Genomic DNA, 22,053 nt, shown 5'->3' on the forward strand with positions numbered 1-22,053 from the left:
AATGAATGTGAATAATGATTTGCAATTGGCATTAAATTTACCTAACCTCGCTGGTCCATACTCTTCTTGTCTATTAAACGTTGGGAAGGAGTAAGTGAGAGGTTTGGGGGAGTGTGAGTGTGAATGGCTGGAACAAATCAGAAAGCAGCTCCAAAAACGGTTTGAAATTTAAAATAAGAAAAGGGGTGACGTTAACATTAAGAAATGGTTGAAGGGCACCGCTACAATTTAGAAAAGTTGAATTTGAAATGAGGCGGGGTCTCCTCGCTGGTCTATTCAGAGCGAGGGTGTGTTTGAAATCAAATGACCTTGGAATGGATCTAACAGATGGAGAGTGAGCTGAAGTTATCGAAAACTGGAAGGTTGAGTTGAGTGTCAGAATCAGAATCAGAGGAAAATGTTGAAAGAAACTCGAAACTCAGCTCGAAGGAATCCTCAAAACGAAGCAAATGAGAACGAATTCGAATCCTCGCAGAACCTAATTAACTATCCACCTCCACGAACACCTTTCAATTCCATACCTGACCCCTCTCAGTGCCAGGAATCCGAACCTATTCGACCGCCTCGGTTCGGGAATGCTACTCCAAGAGCTTCCTCTCGGACCGGAAAGGCCCATTCCGAGCCCAACTCGGCCCAGAGCACGCCCGCCAGAAACACTCCCAGGGTTTCCCTCGGCGGAGGAAGCAGAGGAAGAGGAGTGAGTTCGTGCGTGTTGCTCAAAGACACCGAACTCTCTCTCCAAGTTCCGCATTTCGACCTCAAAGACGATCCCTCCTTCTGGACCGATCATAATGTTCAGGTACATTTTCGCTTTTCTCGATTCGTTCTTCTTCTTCTTCTCGTGTTATCATAGTTCGTTTATGTGAATCGTGCTTGTGTTGTTGCGTTCAGGTGCTTATTAGGATTCGACCGTTGAGTACTATGGAGAAGCTTTCGCAAGGACATGGCAGGTGCCTGAGGCAGGAAAGTGCGCAAACTTTGGTCTGGCTCGGCCATCCTGAAACCAGGTTCACCTTCGATTACATAGGATGTGAGACCTTATCTCAGGTGTGCCTTCGCTTTGTTACGATACGATGTTTCATGTTTGTTAACTTTCTGTTTATACTTTTCAACTTTAAAGTGAGTAGTTCTAATGGTTATTTTCGTGGTCAATTGGTATAGGAAAACCTGTTCGGAGTTGCAGGAGTGCCTATGGTGGAGAATTGTTTGTCTGGTTACAACAGTTGTATGTTTGCTTATGGTCAGGTGTGAGTGGCTTGCAGGGATTTAGTGTCTTGTTCTTTGCAACAAGAATTTATGTGTTCATTGCTGAAGTTGTTGTGTTATGTGTGGCTGATTTTCTGCAGACAGGTAGTGGCAAGACATATACCATGATGGGTGAGATTAAGGAAACGGAAGGATACCTTACAGATGATACCGGGATAACACCCAGGGTTTTTGATTATTTATTTTTGAGGATTAAAGCGGTAAGGTGTTTAAAATGCTCATGTTTCTAGTGAATAGACTTCTTTTATCTGTTTGACGTGGTTTCTTGTTACCCATGTGTTGTTCTTCTATCAATTGTTGAATTTCTTAAGGATAATCTATTTTGTAGGAAGAAGAGAGCAGGAAGGATTACAAGCTGAAATACAGTTGCAAGTGTTCCTTTTTGGAGATATACAATGAGCAAATAACTGATCTTCTAGAACCTTCATCAACGAACCTTCAAGTAATCTACAATTTCCAGTATCTACTCTGATTTAAATTGTTGTTAATGCTAATGCTACGTATAATGGAGTCTAAGACTCAATATTCTGTCTGTAGCTCAGAGAAGATATGAAGAAGGGGGTATATGTTGAAAACCTTACTGAACATATGGTGGTCACAGTTAATGATGTTCTCCAGCTTTTGTTACAGGTTGGGTTGTGTAGTTAATTATGTCTGCAATTAAAATTTACCTTAATAATTTATGCTGTGCTTAATCTTGCTGGGATCATCTTAGTCTCCTACGCGATTACACAGGGCACTGCAAATAGAAAGGTGGCAGCCACTCATATGAACTGTGAAAGCAGTCGGTCTCACAGTGTTTTCACTTGTATAATTGAAAGCCGATGGGAGAAAGATTCTCTGACTCACTTTAGGTTTGCAAGGTTAAATTTAGTAGACCTGGCTGGTTCTGAAAGGTAACTAAAATTTTATAAGCAAAACCTTCAATATATATCATTGCTATTTCTTTTTCTAAACCTAGGTTGACTTGCACATTTATCTAGGCAGAAAAGCTCTGGAGCAGATAGTGAACGTTTGAAAGAGGCAGCAAATATAAATAAATCCTTGTCAACACTTGGGTAACTATCATTTTATCAAGGACCTGTTTAGCAATTTATTTCCTGTGGAGATATTCGGGTTGAATGTTAATAAGAACTTATAGAACAAGTGGTTGAGTTCAAATGGCTGAACTTTATTGTTTTGTTAGCTTGGTCATAATGACTTTGGTGGACTTAGCGCATGGGAAGCCTAGGCATGTTCCGTACAGAGATTCAAGGCTAACATTTCTTCTTCAGGTTAGATATATGAAGCTTTAAAAATTGGTTGGTTTTTTCTCGGCAATGTTACATGCAATCTAGTAAATTGTTCTCTGCAGTAAGACGATTGTACTCCAAAATTTCATATGCAGGATTCTCTAGGTGGAAACTCAAAGACAATGATCATTGCGAATGTCAGCCCATCCATTTGGTATGTGTAAACTTTTTGCTTGAAATACGATAATAAAATAGTCCTTGCCATTTCTTTGTTCTTATATCATTAATGGTGATTTTTCTTCCCTTGCAGCTGTGCTAATGAAACATTAAGCACTTTGAAATTTGCCCAGCGAGCCAAGCTCATTCAAAACAATGTACTCACCTATTAAAATGCATGCTTTTTTTTTTTTTGGGGTGGGGTGTGCGTGTGTGTGTGTGGATGAATTAGATTGATAAGATATGAATTGATTGATTTTCTTTCCCTTACACCCAAAGGCAAAAGTGAACGAAGATGCTTCTGGTGATATAAGTGCACTGCAGTGGCAGATTCAACAGTTGAAGGTATTTGATTGGGTTTTGAAATTGTGGGAGGTTTTCAATAGAACTATACTACTTCATAGGATTGACTTAACTGAGGCATGTACTGAATTTGAACAGGATCAACTGTCCTTTCTGATGAAAAATAAAAATTTTCCTCCCCCTGTATCAAATTTAGAGCCAAATTCTGAAAGCTGTAGGTTGAGTGAAGTTTCAGAAGCATATGACTCTTTGGGAGAAAGAGTAACAGCAGGTGACAAGCTACCTATTCCAAGCAAGGAGGTAAATTTAATTACAGTTATGGTGAGGTCTTGTATTATGTGTTCTACGAGATTGTTAAAGGATTTTATTCAATAATAGTAATAATTGTTAATAGAGTCTCAAAGCTGTTACATCTGACAGATCAAATGCATTAAAGCTGCTTTGGTTAGTGCCCTGAGGAGAGAAAAAATGGCTGAAACTACAATCCAGAATTTAAGGGCTGAAATTGACCACACAAATTGCTTGGTAAATATGGTTGTAACTTTTGACATAAAATTTAACTCTCGGAATTCCACTTTTTCAACTTGACAATAATTCTATTATACCAGATGTCTTTACCCAAATTTTTTTCAGTGATTGTGGGAAAAAGCAAAAATATTTTTAATATCATGAGCTTAAAGTAATATCACATTCTCAACAGGCTCAACAAAGGGAAGATGACATTCAACGTGCTTCGATTGTGCTTAGGCATTATGAGGAGAAAATTAAACAACTTGAATTATTGGTTGATGGACAATTGTCAACTGAAAAGTATCTCATGGAAGAGAACAGGGCTTTAAAGAAAGAGATTGAGCTACTTAAAGAAAATATTGATAAAAATTCAGACTCATCCAGACTTGCTTTGGAGAATGATAGACTTTTGCAGCAACTGCAACAGTAAGTTGAATAGACAGTTAATATTTTTTAGTTCTAATCTCTTCCTGGATGCCAGGGACTCATTTTGCATAGTGCTTACTACCAGATTCCAAAACTTTTATGAGCATGGAGAGCAAGAAAGATTGTTGACTGAACTGTCTGAATTGCGAGATCAGGTTGGCTAGATCCCATAATTTGTCCTACCCTTGACTGAAAGACAAAACTCAATTTTCATGTGGGACCAGATAATGGATATTTGCTATTTTGTTTTCATGTGCAGCTTCTTGTCCATCTCCAAGAAAAAAATTCATTCTCCACGGGAAATGAAAACCAGGTCAACTTCTTTTGTTATCATGCATATAATAGCTGTGCTGTCTGAGGTTTTCTGTTTTCACTTAGTGTTCTCGTTGATATTTCAGGAGGTTGATACTGCACAAGAGTTTGAAGATTGCCAGAATATGAATTCTAAATTACTCAGGTAGCCAGTTGGCTTAAATAATCATCATCATCATTGTTCATGGGAAATCTGATATTTCAGGGCTTCTATTCAGCAAGTTTCTTAAAATTTCATTCATCATTTAATATTGTAGAATAAGTTTCCTAGCAAGGATTCCATTGTATGCTAAGCTATAACTTTGATGCAATTTATTGATACTGTATTTAATTAAAGGTTTTTTTTGTTGTTCAATATGTTGTGGAGTGATACATTTATTGTGGAGATCACAACACATGATTGTTTGGATTTATAAAACATGATTTTGTTTCATATGGTGATTCTATTATTGTATTGCAGTCGTAAAAAGTATTTTGCAGTAGACCATTAAGAAATTCTCCCTTTCTTTCTTCATTGTTTATGTTGCAGAGAAGTAGGTAAATTACAAACAGAACTTGGAAAGTATTTGAACTACAATCAAGTTAAGTCTAATGCTGTGAGGATTCCTTATGAATTCCTGAGAACACCTGTGAATACATTGCTGAACTTCTCTTCTGTTATTTTTAATCTCTTTCCATCCCTACAGGTTATGAGTTCTTCACTGGTGCATCCTGATATACTTCTCAAGACAGATAAAAGTTCATTGGTGAGGAAAGATATAATCTATTTTGTCCATTTTGTTTATGATATTATTTTTAACAGAAATTCATTTATCTACATACTGTGGTAGTTTGTACTATTATTGCATCTACATCTGGATTTTCAATAATAATAATATGATCGATAGCTTAAGCAATATCACCTCTTGAAGTGAAAGTTGAGAAGCAAAGAAAACAAAGTTTCTTGGAAGTGTGTGCAAATATAAATAGATATATTAAACTCCTAAGCAATTTATCTTCTGTTGAGCAAATATCCTAAAATCTTAAGTAAACCATTATTCATTAACCAAAATAACCCATATCTGTATTAGAAAATTCTTTAATGGAGTTAATGCATGCACATATGCTCATCTTTTTGGAGAAACAAAGTACATAAATGCGTGCTTCATTGTTTTATAATCAAGTTCGTTATAATCAGTTAAGTTTTACAGTTTGAGACAATATCCATGAGATGTGAGTCTGGAGATGAAATGCCATCCTCAACATGGGAAGCTGATGATGCTTTAGCAAATATAATTGAAGGAAATGCTTTGGGAGCCTCAGTGATCCTTGCCAAAGGTAATGAATATGACAACAACAAAGAGTTAGAGGCCAGATTGGAAAGATTGAGCAAGGATCTTGAAGAGGCGAGGTTACTTAGTGACCAATATCAAAAGAAATGGACATTACAGTTATCTCAAAAGCAGCAGATTGAAACAGTCTGTCAAGAGGTTGAGATGGAGACAACCAGTACAATTCTTCACTTGCAAGAAGAGGTTGCCATTCTTCAGTCACAATTTGAAGAGAGGTTATGCTCCATTGCTCAAGAAAATACAGAACTAAAAAATATGATTGAGGAAAAAGAAGAGGAAATTAGGTCACGGTGTTTGGCCTGGGAAAAGGCAATCTTGGAATTGACAACCTTCCTTCTAGAAGGCTCCAGATCTCTCAAAGATGCCTGTGGTCAGGTAAAAAACATTTCTTGTTCATTTCCCCTTGTCAACGGCCAAATTAGTGAACATGTTGACATGGCTGTCAAAAAGTATATTGCGAAGGAGGAAACAATTCAGCAGCTACAAAGTAGCTTGGAGGATGCACGAAAGATGGTTTTGGACATGGAGCTGAAAATAAGCTCCTTAAAGGAAGCAACTGTGACCTTGGGTGCATTTCAACAGCTAGATGACGCTGAAGACACTGAAGAGGCAATTCAGTTACAATCATTGTTAAATGAGAAGACCAATATAATAAGGATGCTGGAAAATGATATAAATTGTAAAAATAATCAAATTTGTAAAGCAGCTAAACAAGCTGATGCTGCATTCCTTGTAGCAAAATGGATTTCTGATTGTTATAATAATGTAGTTCACACAAATGGTGATGTTGAAGATATTTCCATTCCTGAACTAGATGAGCAAGCTGGACTGGGAATTTGTGCTATTTCTGAGAATCAGGATTTTGGAAATAATTTGATACTGAATGATCTTATGGCTCAAGTTGAATTAACAAAACTAGAGGTAGTGGAGATGGAGAATGCTGTAAAAACCTTTTTTGTAGATGCAGAAACACAGACAGGATCTTTCCAAACTGGTGTTTCAGATCTTTCTTCTCTTTACAGGGACTTGATTCAGGACATGGTAAAAGAAACTCAGGATATGAGGAAAGAAGTAAGGGATTTAAAGATGCATCATATAAGTTCTGAGGGTTATACAGTAGATTCCTTAACATCAAATGCAAACAAATGTCAGGTGTTTGCAAACCAGCATCAGGCACTGCATCTGATAAAAGAGCAACTTGTTGAAATGAATAAAAGATTGAATATCATGGAGAAATTTATTACCATGGAAGATCTATCTAGATTTCAACTGATGGATGAAGATCGCATAGATACTGATGAATCAAGTGCTGATAGTTCTTCAGTCTCTGATTTATCGACTGAAGACAGCTCTGCTTCTGGAAGCAAGTTGCACTGCAACTTAAAGTTTACTGGAAAATTAATGAAAACTGTTACTGGATCTGATGATGATTTGATATCATCAAATACAAGAAAGCTCGTGGAAAGGCCAATACATAATGAAGCAGGAGTGTCCTGTCTGAGTAAAGATTTAAATGTAACATATGAGAATTTCCAAAGACTGTATTTTCATTTGTCTGCACTTCTCAAAGATTTGGATGATGAATCGTGTTCTTATCCAAAAGGTATCATTTCGCTACTACGTTCATTTTTACATTAATAAATACTTATTTTATGAAAATCCACATCTTTCTGTATTTAGTCATCAAAAAAGTACTTCAAATGTCTAAATCATATAACAATGAATGACAGAACTGAAAAAGAAGGTTCCATCTTTCCAGTTGAAGATGCAGAATGACGAAGCAGGCTTTGAGAATGACACAGAGGTATGTAACTTTCCATTTAGTGGCCAAATAATATGAAATGAATGCACCAAGTATTAAAAATACTGCTCATTTGATGATTATCAAAGTTTTTCCTGTACAAGAACAAGTTTCTCTTATGTGCTTTAATTCTGTAACTTTATTCAGGTATGTGGTTATAGGGAGATTAAGCCTGATGATGGCATCTTAACCCAATTTATGGAAGCTCATGCAATAGTTAAGGAAGCTGATCTTACTCTACATGCTTTGACGAAAGCATTTGAAGATTCAAAACAGTTGACTGCTATGTGGAAGCAGGCTGGTGAAAACTTGATGATCGAGAGAGCAAGCTTTGCAGAGGAGATTCAAAAACTCAAATCTTCAGTATGTCAGAAAGAAGAAGAGAATCAATTACTGAAGGACCATATCCATTTCAGTTTGGTAGAGATGAAGAATTTAGTTTCTATGCTAGAAGAGCATTTCTTGCAAATGCGAACTGATATGGAGAAAAATTTCATGGTAATGTATTCTGATGTTCTTCTAATGGGGCAGGAGATGCTATTATCTACAAACAACCTGAGATTATCGGTAGAAGATATTTGCTCTCAGGTTGTGGATGAAGGGCTTGTATCTTTTGTTCTGTACAACTGCTGTGTAACACAGCTTGTTAGTAAATTTGCCCGCTTTAGTGTAAACTGTGATTTGCGATCAGCCAGACAAAGTCAATTGCATAAGTTGCCAAAAATTTGCTCAAGTGTTGCAGAGCCTGTAATTGGTAGTAAAAGAGGTCAACGTGAGTTAATCCTAAGTGTGCAAGAGGAACCAGATCTGCCCGATGTTGAAGTATTATACGAAAATATGGCTCTTCGAAAGGAGTTAGACAGGAAACAGGAGTTATTAGAGGGTTTACTTTTTGACTTTAGATTGTTGCAGGAATCAGCTTCTAACAGCAGGGACATTAAAGATCATACTGAGAAGTTAATATTTTCTCTAAGCCAAGTTCGCTATGAGCTAGAGATTAAAGCTGGTCAGCTTGATGATATACTGGTTCAAAACAGAAAACTTGAAGCTTCTCTTGCTGACACTGAGAAGGCCTTCACTAAATCAAATTACGAGCTTATGCTCGCCAAAGAATCAATTGAGAAACTTTCTAATCAAAATGTGGAGTTAAGGGAGATTCTGAAAGAACTATATGCCAATAAAACTGAAGCTGAAGGGCAATTGGATGAACATAAAGAGGCAATTAAAGGCTTGGAAAAAGAAATTGCTAGTTTGACAACAACACTCGAAAACCAATCCCTTTCCTTGTTTGAAAGCATTGAGGACGAACTAAAACAGGTAATAATAGAGAGGGACCAACTCCACGAAGAAGTTTGTGTCTTGAATGGTAAGCTTGAGATGGCTTATTCCTTGGCTGATGAAAAAGAAGCAATTGCCATGGAAGCGCGTCAGGTATCTATATGCTGATTATTCTGGTTCTGGTTCCTTCAAATAATTATTATCGGTGGAACCACTTTTGGTGGAACTGAAATGTCATTTGTAGGAGTCAGAGTCTAGCAAACTCTTTGCTGAGCAAAAGGAAGAGGAAGTCAAGATTCTGGAACATTCTGTTGAGGAACTTGAGTCTACCATAAACGTTTTAGAAAAAAAGGTTAGTTTCATGTGTGATGCACTAGTATTTCAATGCCACAACCATACATGCTTGTTGCTTAGAATGGCTCAGTAAGATAATTGAGCTGATCTTTTACTTATTAGCTTCTTACTGACTAGACTGCAATGCTCTTAGGTGTATGAAATGGATGAGGAGGTGGAAAGACATCGTTTAATTAGTGATTCACTAAAAATGGAACTCCAAGCTTTGAAAGAGAGATTATTGTTAGTTGACAGTTTACCCCAGAATGTTGATTCAGAAAGCATGATTGTTCAAACTGATGAGCAGATATCTTGGTTAGAGCTGCTATCCTTTCCTTGATTTGTATTATAGTTTAATCTTGATCAACTGTTGGTGTAAACATTTTTCATACTACCATTTAACCAAGTGTTGCTACATTATTGAAAGGATAAAATATTTTTTACACTAAAAGTTTGTCATAATAATTTTCTATGTATGTATTATTGGTCTCTGATTTATCCTGGTACAAGATACCATTTACTGGTAAAAAGTCCTCTGCTGTTGTTGTCATAGGTTTCTGAATCTGATTTAATTTCTCTATTATATAAAAAAACCATGATGCAGGCAAATACCCACTAAAACGCTGGAACTTCATGAGGCACTAAATCGGATAAAGTTTCTTGAAAAGGAAAACGCAGACCAAGATAAAGAGGTTTTTTTTTTTTACTTTCACGATATTTCATTAAAAAACAATTTTGTCCAAAAGTCTGACTTTTTGTATATATTCTGGAAGATTAAACAATGCAAAGAATACATCTCTGAAATTGTGTTGCATGCTGAAGCTCAAGCATTGCAGTACCAACAGAAGGTACACATCTAAATATTAGTTCAAGTTCTATCAACTAATTTTCTGGGTCAGATTTGTCAAAATCAAGTTCCACTAACAATATTTTTCTTTGAGAAACCAGTAACTTTGTATCATCTGTTATTCTTACTTTTCCATTTCTTTTGCTTCCCTATCTTTCTTAGTACAAGTGTCTGGAATCCATGTTCCGTGAAGTGAAGACTGAAATGTCAAATTCAACATCAATGGTACCGACATCAGAGAAAACTGAGAAAACCTCAACACGGACAAGAGGTTCAAGCTCACCATTCAGATGCATTACAAATCTTGTTCAGCAGATGAATCAGGAGAAAGATCAAGAACTGTCAGTGGCGAGACTCCGTGTGGAAGAACTAGAAGCACTTGCAGCTAGCCTGCAAAAGGAGGTCTTTAACCTTTTAGATGCTTGGAGACTACATCAAATATCATTTTCATATAATGATTATAATGGTTTTATGATGATACATCAAAAGAAAAAAACAAAGTAAAAAAGAACGAAAATGATGGCCTCAAGAATCTACATCTTGGATGTTGTTTAGTTGTTATTCATAATTATGTTGGACCTTAGTTTTAACCTCGCATACATAAAGGGTGGTTTTAACAGTGTTTATTATTTGGTTGACGGATTAGCACCTTAATTTTAACCTGTCATAGAATTTTGAAATTAGTGGAGGGCCATAGTCAAAGACAAGATTTAGCCAACAATTAAGGCGTAGGCCAGGTGTAGAACTTAGGTTTAGGAATAACAGAACTATTTCATATAGATATTCCATGACAGAGGTGAGAAGCCTTAGTACAGTAATCACTCAATACAGAATAATGGATAAAAATTTTTTATTGGGTCAGGTATGTATGCTACAAACAAGACTAGCTGCTACTGAGAGCATGACTCATGATGTCATTCGGGACCTTCTTGGGGTCAGATTGGATATTACCAACTATGCAGTAAGTTTCATTATTCATTTCGATATTGTGGGATTTCATGGTTGCGATTTCTTATTCCTTGCTTTCTGGCTTCTGGTATATTCTAGGATTTGATAGACCAAAACCAAATTGTGAAATTAGTGGAGGAGGCTCATCATCAAAGAGAGGAGTTCTTTGCAAAGGTACTCAGTGCCAAAATTATGGTGTACACTATATTCAATCGTGTGCTTATCTTTTCTTTTCTTTCTCGTTAGGAAAAAGAGAATCTCGATTTAAGACTGCAGATAAATGATCTTATTGAAGAAAGAGAGAGGTTAGTATACCACCTAAACCATGTCTTACTTGTCTGTTTTCCATGTGTGATTATACGTTCTAGTTTGTCTTCAATTTGGAATAGCTCGTGATTTAGTAGTTCTTTATTAACCAAATGAGAAATACTTCCAAATTCTAACTTACGTTAAATTACGTTATCAATCATGTTACCAATTCTCCCATCCTTAATGTTCCCAGTTTGCTTCCAAAAGATTAGAATTATCTGGAATTGTTGAAAACTACTATTTCCATTATTCTCACTACATTTAATAATTTGCGACCCAGCTGCATATTGGAATTGAAAACTAAAGAGGCAGATATACTTGTTGCTCAGATAGCAGTGCAGCAATTGCAAGAGCGAGATCAGTTGCTTTCAGCACAAAATGAAATGCTGAAGGTATGTTATTGCTCATAATCGTGACCCAGTTTCCCCTTAAGAATTCAAAATTTTCTGTTCATGGTTTTTTTGTTGCCTTTTCTTGTAGATGGACAAGACCAATCTCATGAAGAAGGTAGCAGAATTGGATGACATGGTGAAAACACTACCTGGGACAAGAAATACCCAACCTGCACCACAGTCATCAAGAACCAAGGCAAGTCAATTTTTATAGGGGTCTTGTTACCATTGTATGGTGAAACCTGTTCCTTCTCACTCGTGTGCCTTTCATTTTGTTTTACAGGATAAGGGCTCTGAATTTGGGTAACGTTGGAATTAGTAGGAGGTTGTCTCAATCCGAAAGACGTCTTTCCCGTTTTAATGATGAGCCTGCTCGTTACTGCAAGTTTGCTGTTAATAATAATTCGCAAGGCTAAACAACCAGGTTCTTGCGTGCCGGATGCAGCATGATTTAATGTAAACTGTACATATACCCTTCACAAAAGGGGAAGAAAGAAGATAGCATAAATTTCACACAAAAAGAAGAGTTCGCGAGTGCGTATTTGTTATCCCTCTCCTCAAGGGAGCCAATTCTGTTATTATTTGAGGATCTTCACTTCCCCTTGCTCTGTATTTTGTTCACGTTTTCAGTTGTCACGTTCAAGGGTGTCATCATCTTGAATTTTGAACAGCTGTGCTTGAAAAGGTTTGTAATCCACTTCATTCATTAGTAGGTGTAAACGTAATTTTTTTTTCTCGTGTGCAAATTTATCAGGGGTATACGCCCAGTTGATGGTAATCTTTAGTGTTACGCTAGGTAAAACATGCCAACATGAGTCCATGTAAATAGTGACTGGTGGAATCCATGGAATTGGGACAGTTGAAAGTTGGAACAACATTGTATTTGTCCTTATCAAACTTCCAGATCCAGGAAAGCATGAAAACGTAGGCTGTAACACATTAATTCCGAGACAATAAAAAAAGCAAAGGTACAGGGAAGTATATCTAGTTTGCGAATAACCCGTTTTAATTTTTTGAAAAAGTAGAACGCCTTTTTCAACTAAATAACACATTTTCAACATCCCCTATCCCACCGCAGGCCGCTTTAATCTCTGAGGCAAGGATTCATTTTTCGAAAAATCGAAGTCTGATAGACTGCATACATTTCATGGTTTACCATACTTTGTCCATAAAAGATAAAACACCTTTAACCATTCAGGATAAGCAGTTAAAGGTGATATGCTTTTTTTTTCCCCCGAATATTGTAAATACACTTGTCAGCATTCTCCCTTCCCCCCTCCCCCCAACATGATGACTCTTGGCAACTCATACATGAGCAACTTATCTGAGCGGGGTATAAAACTATTCTTATATTTCCTTAAAATCAGTACACCAATGCCCTAGAATATTTGTCTAAAAGCAAGACCAGCAACAAACGTAGACGGCAGATACATACAACATGCAAATATTAATAAAAATAGTATTATTGCAAACATTCACATATTTCAATAAGCTTAAACATTATCTAAACTAAAACTAACTTCTATTCATTGATAAGGGGGGGGGGGGGGGCGCTAAAACCGGCATATACATTTCCCCTTCCTTACTTTTTCTGAATTTTCTTCTTCTACCTTTCAAATTAACAGAACTTCCATATAAACTAGAAATTCAGATGTTATTTACATAAAATGGTGTACAGGTAAGATTTTAGTATTATCTAAAAGTGTCATAGTGTCACCAGTATTCCGCTTTTCTTTCGTCAGACTCTAGCCAACATGTTGTGATTGACTACTTCCGCCATCATCAATCTGTTCAATGTTATGCCAATACAAGCAGAGCAAAATAGTATTAGCCAATCAGATTTAAATTTAATCAACAAAAACTGATATCTTCTTTCTGAATCAATGCACCAAAAATGTATGAACCACACTACTTCATGGGATAGACAAGGCTTGAGCCACCTACACCACAATGGCACAAAAAACTATGGTCCAGCAAAAGAAAATAAATAGTGACTACCTTCAATTTCTGATATTTTATGATGAGCCTCATATACTGATCCCGTGCCACTGGGTTACGAACCATGGACTTAACTCTATCCAGAGCTTTCTTTACATCTTCTGATTTCTGTCTCCTTCCAATGCTCAAAAATTCATACTCGTCATTTTTGTCAGCATCTTTAGCCACATTACCAACTGTCTGCCCAATCCGGAATCCTCGCAGACCAGCTCCTTTCCGTCTCCAGCGCAGTATTGCCTTTTCCACAATGCCAACAGACCAAACAACTTTTTTGTACTGCTTACGAACTTGGTGTCCTCTAATATGAGCCTGCATAGAAGAATCAAGTTAGATGAGGATTCAATATCATCTCCATCACAAAAATGTAAATAAATTGAGAAATAGAATTCAGATTAAATAAAGTAAAGGAGGCAAATTGACATGTAAGTCGCACAAGCAGTAACAATAGACACTGCATTAAATGTTAAAGAGCAAACATCCATTCTGGTCCCTAAAATGGTAACCATCAATCAATTTAATCCTTACCTTTATAAAATCATCATTTTAGTCCTTAAAGGTTGCAGAGCCCAAAAGATTGAAAACAAAACTATTTTAGGGTGAATCAGGACAGGAGAAAAACATCCCATGAAAAGCATCTACAATGCTAAGATGATGATGATATGATGATGATATAATACCCAGTAACCACATCCAAGTACCTGAATTTTTACAATGCGGTCACGTATTTTCAGAAAATCTTTCCTTCCTTTCCACCCATGATATCTCTTTTGGATCCTTAAAGCTGCAGTATGTAAATAATCCTCAAAGTGACCCATCTTCTGTACCTTGTTTAAAGAATCAGCAACTAGGTCAAGCACTGCTTCAGAAATATCACTGCTGCGCTTGGCTAATTGTCTCTGACAGAACGACCTTGCTCTAAAGGCAGCTAGGATTGAAGCAGCTGCCTGAGCTGATTTTCGAAACACAGCAAGTGATTCTTTCAGATAGTGTTGCTCATCCATTGTCATATTAGATGAGTCACTGTCAACAGACTCAAAAGCACTGTCAGCTGCTATTGTTGTGGCAATATTACTAGTGTCATTTTCCTTGATAGTCAATATAGATAATTGATTTGTCAAATCTGTCTCGGCCAAATACCCAGCAATGCCTTTATGTCCTCTATTTGAAGCTAAATCAGCTGCTTTTTGACCTCGAGGAAATGCTGTTGTTGGATCCTCAACGGCACCTGGAGCCGCACCTAATTTGACCAGCGCAATCACAGTTTCTTCTCTGAAGAAAAGGAAACAAAAAAATGAGAATAGATACACATTCGTAATGAAAAATTACCATATATAGCCCATAAAATACTATGTCAATAATTAAGGAAAAGAGAATCACCCCAACCATATGAAACTACACAACACAAGGGATACTGATACATCAAGAATACAAAGTTTTGAAAAGCATAATACATCGAGAATACAAATTCATTTCTCCAAAGAGCAAATAAAGATGGAATGATACAAATGAAATAAACCCAACACAACATGCATTTTAAGTGGAAAATAAAACCCAAATAGTAATGAACACGAGCACAGAAAATTCTTAACATAAAGAGTTTCTGACCTCCCAAAATATGATGCCCAGTGAAGTCCTGTTCTTCCTCGAGCATCTCTAAAGTTAGGACTAATACCAGCAGCAACTAAAGGGCCCATAGCCCACACATAACCAAGTGCAGCTGCTAAATGTATTACTCCTTGGCCTTCATCATCCAAAACACGTGGTCCTTTTGCTCCTTCATGAACCTTAAATACTAACCACTCATAAAGCTTGTCTCTCATTAATCTCTGGAATAATACATCTCTAGGTTTTATATGATCAACTCCATCAATATGGAAAGTTTCTTCAAATACTCCACTACCATCTCTCATGGAATACATTGTTCCCTTGAGTTTACATTTTTCACATTCAGAAACAGAGCACTTCCACTGCTTATTGTCAGCTCCCAAGTCTACTAGCTTAAGAAGCCGCATTTGAAGCCGTATCTCATCTTCTGCTGAGATTTTAATACCCACAGGACGTAAAAATTTGGTTGGAGTTTCAAGATATTCAAATTCCCTGACCTCGCTGCAGGCTAACCTATTACTGCAGGTAACATAGAATGGAACCCGGCCAGGTGAATGAAGAGGAGTCTGACACCGTATGACATTCTCTGCCAAAACTTCAGCGGAAACCTCAATTTCACCAAACATACATCCCCATTTGGTCTCACTAGAGAGCTTTTTACTTCCCAGAAATGTACCAGCTATTAAAACCTTTTACAGAAGGAAGAAATCAATAAAAAACCAGATTGTACATTTGTTAATTCATGAACATACAAATACATAAAATCTCAAGCATGTGCATGAAAAGGCACACCTTTGTTTTAACCCCAGTATAGGCCCAATCTGGAGAAAAGTCATGGATACTAAATAGTTGTTCTTGGGAAAGAGAAGGTCCTAACGAATTGCCTTGGTCCAACTGCATGTGGTGTAAACTAGACACCTCCTTATCTTCATTCTGAGCATCAAGTGTACTCCAATAATTACCAGAATCTGAAGCCATCAAGGAATTGTCACAGTCTCCACCAATCTCCTTATCCATCCACCTTCCAAAACTATCAAGCTTTTTCAATTTCCCAGATTCAACACGTTCTGATTCATCATTGTCTGTATCATCATCTTGAAGTTTTTGTTCAACTAGGATTGTAGTAGTTGCATCTGGATGATCAGCATGATCAGGGCATTGAGTACGAAATGAATCTAGACCATCCTCCTTTTGCACCTGCCACACCATAATTCAAGAGAAAAAGTCAAATTGGGGAAGAAGCCAGTAATAAACTATATAAAGAACAGAGGAACAAGATTGCATTAGGAAAATCCAGAAATCATATCAAGTATGAAAATCATGCACAACATAGACCTTGAAATCATAAAATATATTATTATACTGTTAACATGCACTTTAGATGCAGTGACAAAACGATTAATTAATTGGATGTCTAGGCCATCTGTTTCAGACTCAGAAGCATAGCTCTACCCAAACGTTTGAGGCTATGAAAAAATGAGGAATCACAAAGATAGCGGAGACATGTCAGTCAAAGATTAAAAATTGTTGATAATTGCAATTACTGCACCTGATTAACAGTTTGTGAAGCTCCTTTAACTGGCTGGATGTATGTGTTAGTAATGAGCCTATCTCTGAAAATTACACCATCTTGTATTCTGCAATCAACATCTAACCTAGCATTGCTTAGCTTTTGAACATTGAAGTCAGTTTCAGAGCCTTCAACGGATCCTTCAACATGCCGTTCTCCATCATGCATGTTAATTGTATTTCTGCTGTAGTTCGGAATTAAGGTCCAGGTAGACAAGCCAGTACCAGGAGACTGGCTAGGAAAAGAAGATGACAAAGATGAAATCAAGGGGCTCCTCAACAACTCAGAGAACCCTAAATCATAAAAAAATAAAATCACAAGTTAAAAATTCCAAATAAAACTGCCATTGTAGACAAAAATAGTAGCCAACAGCCAAAGAGTACCATCTCCATGGGCCAAATAAAGAAATACAGTTAAAGGCATGAGAATGAAGGAGGACCAAGGCAATAGGCATTATCACTGTCACTAAAATCATATTTAACTAATATAGAAAACAACATGATGATTATGTTCAATTTAAGAAAAATCAACATTTGTTAAAGTGAAATTTACTAAAAAGTCAATGTCATATTAGTTTTGAAATATCAAATGGAAAATAATTGCACAAATATAATAATGCATTATGTAAGCAATTCTGTAAAAGAGCAACACGGAAGATCAGCAAGATATAAAACCACAAAAATTTTAAATCTGCATTAATGATAGTTTGCCATAGGAAACAACAGTCATGGCACAAGGGATCTAATTGCAGTGAAATTAATCCACAGAAAAAACTGATATAACAAACATATTTCAAATCTTTTTCAAACCATTCCCATAATTTGAATGAATACTACACCTACAACATCGTACAACTTACCAGTGGCTTCATGTGCAAGCTGAGGTGCATTGTGAAGCATGGATTTGCTGATAGGCTGATCATGAGATGAGGCTTGAGTCTCTGAGTTGACATCCTCATACTCTGAAGCTTGTCCATTCTGACCAACTTTATTTGCACTTGATGTAAAAGATGTTTGAACAACAGATATTTGTGAGTTTATTTTGGTAGAGGAAGGCACTGAACTATTTTGAGAACTACCAACCAGGGTTACAGGAACTACAGGTGAATGTGAGATGCAAGACCTGCAGCCCTGCAAAGTGTAAAGCATATGAGATACTAGAACAACAAAACACTTGACATGCACAAAACAAGCACATCAAAGAATCACAATAATATCAGAGGATCCATTGATGGTTCAATCATTGGTTAGTCTGTGCAATTGGTCACAACCCATAGAAGTAGGCAATCATTATAAACAAGTTTGGACGAAAGATAACAGAAAGAAAACCAACATAGCTGAGCTTACTACTAATCAGAATTAAGTTGATTCTGGTTTTGATATAACACCATCTTATCCAGATAACTTTATATGATATAAAAGAAAAAATGTAAAGAGAAGAACACAAGCATACCATACCTCTTTAATTTCTCGATAATGCACAAGGACAATGTGCTCTAACTGCCTGCAAGCCAACCAGATGTTCAAGTTGACATAAAAAAATTATCAATGCTTAACACTGTCAAATGGGCCTGAACTTATGGAATATCCCTTAAGTTTATGTAGACTGAAATCTACAAAAAAAAGAGGCCATTAAAATGGGGACCACTTCAGCGAGCAATCTTATCAGTTCTCAATATTTATAATATTGTTGGGTTTTCATTGTCAACCTATGAAATGTGACATTTTTATTTAATTATTTATATTTAGAAATTTTTATGTATTAGTATTTTATTTTATTTTATTTTATTTTATTTTATTATAGACATAAACCCACTCTGCAGCTGGCCTAGCCTGCTAAGTCCATAAGGTCCAGATTTGGATTTGTTAATCTTTATGCATTAAGAACAAAATGTAAAAAACTGCATCAGAAAAACATTATTTCAGTGTTTTATAGAAATGAAAAATTTGAGATTCAATCTGTTATTGCTCAAGATTTCAAATAAACTTACAGAATGACCTGATATATTAGCAATCAGCAGCATAACACCTTAGCGAATATTCTCTTAAAACATCAAAGATAGGTACTACAAATCCCAAAATTAATAGGATGATGGAAACTTACTCATCAAGCATCCAATAACTTCTCCGTTGGAAGTTTTCATTATCCTCACCATGAGCATAGTAACAATGCAAGACATCCAAACTACCAGCCTACATTCAACAATAGAATCATTCCATTAGGCAGTTCATGGGATAAAACATAAAATAAAACAAAGGGGTAAAATGGCACAATATGTAACTCAAATGAATAGTTTTATGTAACTCAAAGCAATTGTACTTTCAAGGTATCTTATTGTCTATCATATGATTTTTATTAACCAAAACAAAGAAATTTGAATGAAATGTTACATGTCAAGGAAAAAGAAGAAGCAAGTGGCTATTGGCTATGAAATTGGACGGGAAAAAAACTTATTAGCTTTAGTATAATCCTAGGAGATTCCTCAACCACAATAACATCTGTCCAGCTAATGGGGGAAAAACCAGTAGAATGGTTGCAATAAAGAAAATATATTGAACCAAAAAGGGGATGGTATGCAAACTTATGGTCTATTATTGATTGAACACTTTAAGGACATTATACTTAGATATCCATCCTACTATGCTGTCATATGTCAATGACAACATTTGTAAAATAATTAAATGAGCCATAAATCTCAGGATCACACACGAAGCTACATGCTTATGCACCAAGACATGCTTCCTAAATCATAATGCATTTCCATGGTCTTGTATGGAACACAATAGCAATCTAAACTGGATTTGATTGCATGAGGCCTTTCCATGTTCCAAGACAACAATTGACCCATTGAAGAGGTTCAATAGAAATAACAATTGAAAAAAATAAAACTTACAACTAATAAAATGAACAGCACACCTTCAACTTTTCATGAGCTTCTCTTACAGTCTTCCCATCTTTTTTCTTCCTCCACCGGTGACCATCCTTGCGAAAGTAACGAAGTGCTTTTCGATTAAACAAGAATAGTGATCCACCTGGAAAAAAGGAATAACAAATTAATGTCAAGATTAATACTCTATACTCGTACTAGGCATATTTAGTATGTACAGTAGAGTTAAAGGCATATATATATAAAGGTTGAGGTTTTTTCTTTGGTGGAGCTAACGTCATTAATTGACTTCTATTATCATCACAATTCTCAGTTTCTCAATCTTACATGAACTTAATTAAAAACAGAAAGTAAATTCCAAATTATGAAGCATGACTGCATCACACTTAATGTTTTATATCATCATGAAAGCAACCGCAAAATGTCCCCTGATAAAGGAATAAAATGAGCCTCTGAAGCATGGGAATTCCCAAGTCGATGTTCAAGCTCCAAATCTGGCAAAATCTACCCCCCACCCTTGAATGTAGCAAATAACAAAATCAAGGGGGGAATGAAGTTCAGGGAAAAAATAGGAAATACCTGGAGGCCTAACAGGTGGATTTGGTGTTAACTCAAACTTCCTATAATTACGAAGTATCTCACATATTTCAGCAGGTCGAAGCCAACGATGCTCTGCTTCTCGTAGAATCTCTTCAAACCCTACTATATTCCAGGAAACATTCAGCGATAAAAATCAAATGCATTACTCTGTTTGAATGATAAATTTATACGCATAATCAATGAAGGCAATATTTAAATAAATAAATGTATGACATTGCACAGACAATATGTTGATTCAGTTGGCACTTGCATTAATGCGTCTTGACAACTAGATCACATCAAAGTTCAAATATATGAACGATGTTTACTTTCAAACCAACAATAATGATGATCTCTTATCCATGTGAAGCATACAAACATGATTGAAGACAAGTAAACGAAAGAGAAAAGAACATGACATTCCAAACTGAAGCGAAAATGAACTCAACGAGAAAAGTAACACATGCATGTACATATTCCATTACCAACTAGAATGAAAATTGAGGCAATTAGGGGCATGCATGCAGAAAGAATAAAAAATACCAATAAAGACCACAAAGAAAATGTAAATTGAAAAACAAAAGGCACGAAACCTGGCATTGAAAGGGGGAATCTAACCTAATTGTGCGTTCCGAATATAATTTGAATTTCTGGTGTTGGTCATCTTGTAGCAATAACCTCACACATGGAATTCTGAACAGCCAAAAGGCGAATGCAGAGAACTGAATTGAATCGAAAACCCTAACAGGGAAAAGATGGTGAAGGGTTTTGAAATTGAGAGATGAAGAAGAAGAAAAAGAAAAGAAAGGGTTTTGAAATTGAGAGATGAAGAAGAAAAGAAAGAGAGGGAGAACGGTGGCGCGTGAAAAGCACTTAAAAAGAGAGCGGATTGAAGTCAGAGCTCTCCACGTAGCGTTCACACAAGTCCGACATGGCATTTGTTGCTTACGAAGTACGCCAAAGCCTGACTAACACTACGATACTACAAGCGTTGTGGCCTCCTACGTATCACTGACACTGACGTTGCCTTTCTATTACTTTCGTTAAAAATTTAATATTTTTTGTAAATTGATTCTTTTAGAGCTCGTCTAATTATTATTGCTAATTGAACATTTAATTTTAAATATGAAAATTAATTATTGGATAAACTACTATGAAAGTTAATATCTTCCATGCTTAATTAAAAGACTTTTCCCCTTAATCATAATTTTGTAAACAGGAGCTATTCTGTCACCAAGTAGTCATCATCATCGACAAAATCAAAACTTGAATTTGAGATTTTAAAGGTGAGAAGGTCAAAGGCTAAGAGGGAAGAAGGCCAATGTTTGAAATTGAAGCTCCTATCCTTTGTTTTATGCATATTTCAGGTAATTATTTGTCTGACATTTTAGTCATTGCTATAAATTACCTGTTTTAAATTTCTGGGTTATTTCGATTTTCCATCTCTCATTTATGCATTCAATTTGAAAAAACAAAACAAAAGGAAAAGAAGAATCGTGGTTGATTGGGAGAACCTCAACATGGAAATGTTGTAACTAATATAACTTACAAAAGTCATCGAATTTAGAGTGCAGTACAATCTCTCTTTCTCTCTGCTCATAGAAACTTGAGATAATCTTGAATAATTTTTTTAACAAATTTTGACATTCACAAACTTTCTGGCAGTAGTAGATCTCAAAATCATTTTCAAATACACACAAAAAATATACTCCATAAATATGACTTCATTTTAGTAAGTCTTTTAGAAAGTTGTACTAGTTACATAATTTTGAATGAAAATTACGCCTTATGGAAAAAAGCCGCAATCTAATCACCACCAGCCAGGTGAAGTTCAAAATCATTTATTAAACAAAATATATAATAAGCTCAAAAAATTTATTAAGAAACTAGAAAAAAATTCCTTAAAACAA

At 36.1% G+C, this 22,053-nt stretch overlaps 2 protein-coding genes across 8 annotated transcripts; one reads left to right on the plus strand and one right to left on the minus strand.

Moving 5' to 3' along the window:
- Nucleotides 1-213: 213 nt before the first annotated feature.
- LOC113847144 (kinesin-like protein KIN-12C) lies at nucleotides 214-11,997 on the plus strand. Its single transcript, XM_027476045.1, has 34 exons — nucleotides 214-799; nucleotides 892-1,047; nucleotides 1,162-1,245; nucleotides 1,347-1,466; nucleotides 1,595-1,708; nucleotides 1,804-1,896; nucleotides 2,002-2,162; nucleotides 2,250-2,324; nucleotides 2,453-2,540; nucleotides 2,654-2,712; nucleotides 2,809-2,872; nucleotides 2,994-3,059; nucleotides 3,156-3,317; nucleotides 3,438-3,542; nucleotides 3,718-3,953; nucleotides 4,039-4,108; nucleotides 4,213-4,266; nucleotides 4,355-4,410; nucleotides 4,795-4,861; nucleotides 4,952-5,011; nucleotides 5,456-7,199; nucleotides 7,327-7,400; nucleotides 7,545-8,828; nucleotides 8,920-9,027; nucleotides 9,163-9,323; nucleotides 9,613-9,700; nucleotides 9,782-9,856; nucleotides 10,018-10,257; nucleotides 10,718-10,816; nucleotides 10,903-10,977; nucleotides 11,050-11,108; nucleotides 11,393-11,504; nucleotides 11,593-11,700; nucleotides 11,788-11,997. The coding sequence occupies exons 1-34, from the start codon at nucleotides 398-400 to the stop codon at nucleotides 11,809-11,811; spliced, it is 6,543 nt and encodes a 2,180-aa protein (XP_027331846.1). The 5' UTR covers nucleotides 214-397; the 3' UTR covers nucleotides 11,812-11,997.
- A 938-nt stretch (nucleotides 11,998-12,935) lies between these two features.
- On the minus strand, nucleotides 12,936-21,211 carry LOC113846855 (calmodulin-binding transcription activator 2-like). 7 transcript variants are annotated; one of them, XM_027475556.1, is made up of 13 exons: nucleotides 20,762-20,925; nucleotides 20,144-20,266; nucleotides 19,594-19,709; nucleotides 18,781-18,869; nucleotides 18,135-18,180; nucleotides 17,760-17,807; nucleotides 17,537-17,654; nucleotides 16,657-16,970; nucleotides 15,900-16,304; nucleotides 15,108-15,796; nucleotides 14,201-14,771; nucleotides 13,503-13,811; nucleotides 13,004-13,291 (listed from the first exon to the last, which is right to left on the minus strand). In XM_027475556.1, exons 1-13 carry the CDS (start codon nucleotides 20,805-20,807, stop codon nucleotides 13,250-13,252), a joined length of 2,916 nt encoding a protein of 971 aa, XP_027331357.1. In that variant the 5' UTR covers nucleotides 20,808-20,925; the 3' UTR covers nucleotides 13,004-13,249. The 7 variants fall into 7 exon arrangements, with proteins under 7 accessions (XP_027331355.1, XP_027331359.1, XP_027331354.1 ...); XM_027475554.1 differs by having other exon boundaries at nucleotides 12,936-13,291; nucleotides 17,537-17,807; nucleotides 20,144-20,263; nucleotides 20,762-20,988; XM_027475558.1 differs by having other exon boundaries at nucleotides 12,940-13,291; nucleotides 17,537-17,807; nucleotides 20,687-20,894.
- Nucleotides 21,212-22,053: the final 842 nt, after the last annotated feature.

The sequence above is a fragment of the Abrus precatorius genome, unplaced genomic scaffold, assembly GCF_003935025.1.
Source record: "Abrus precatorius isolate BTA unplaced genomic scaffold, Abrus_2018 Scaffold8, whole genome shotgun sequence".
Taxonomy (NCBI): Eukaryota; Viridiplantae; Streptophyta; class Magnoliopsida; order Fabales; family Fabaceae; genus Abrus; species Abrus precatorius.

Bases quoted from the DNA above. Each gene is read 5' to 3' on its own strand.
- LOC113846855 (XM_027475553.1), bottom strand. From the start codon at position 20,807: ATGACCAACACCAGAAATTCAAATTATATTCGGAACGCACAATTAG. The intron at 19,710-20,143 runs GTATTTCCTATT...CCTTTTTTCCAG, and splicing joins TCCACCTGTTAGGCCTCCAG to GTGGATCACTATTCTTGTTT. The intron at 18,870-19,593 runs GTGTGCTGTTCA...TGTTGAATGTAG, and splicing joins AAGCTCATGAAAAGTTGAAG to GCTGGTAGTTTGGATGTCTT.
- LOC113847144 (XM_027476045.1), top strand. From the start codon at position 398: ATGTTGAAAGAAACTCGAAACTCAGCTCGAAGGAATCCTCAAAACGAA. The intron at 2,873-2,993 runs GTACTCACCTAT...TTACACCCAAAG, and splicing joins CCAAGCTCATTCAAAACAAT to GCAAAAGTGAACGAAGATGC. The intron at 8,829-8,919 runs GTATCTATATGC...TGTCATTTGTAG, and splicing joins TTGCCATGGAAGCGCGTCAG to GAGTCAGAGTCTAGCAAACT.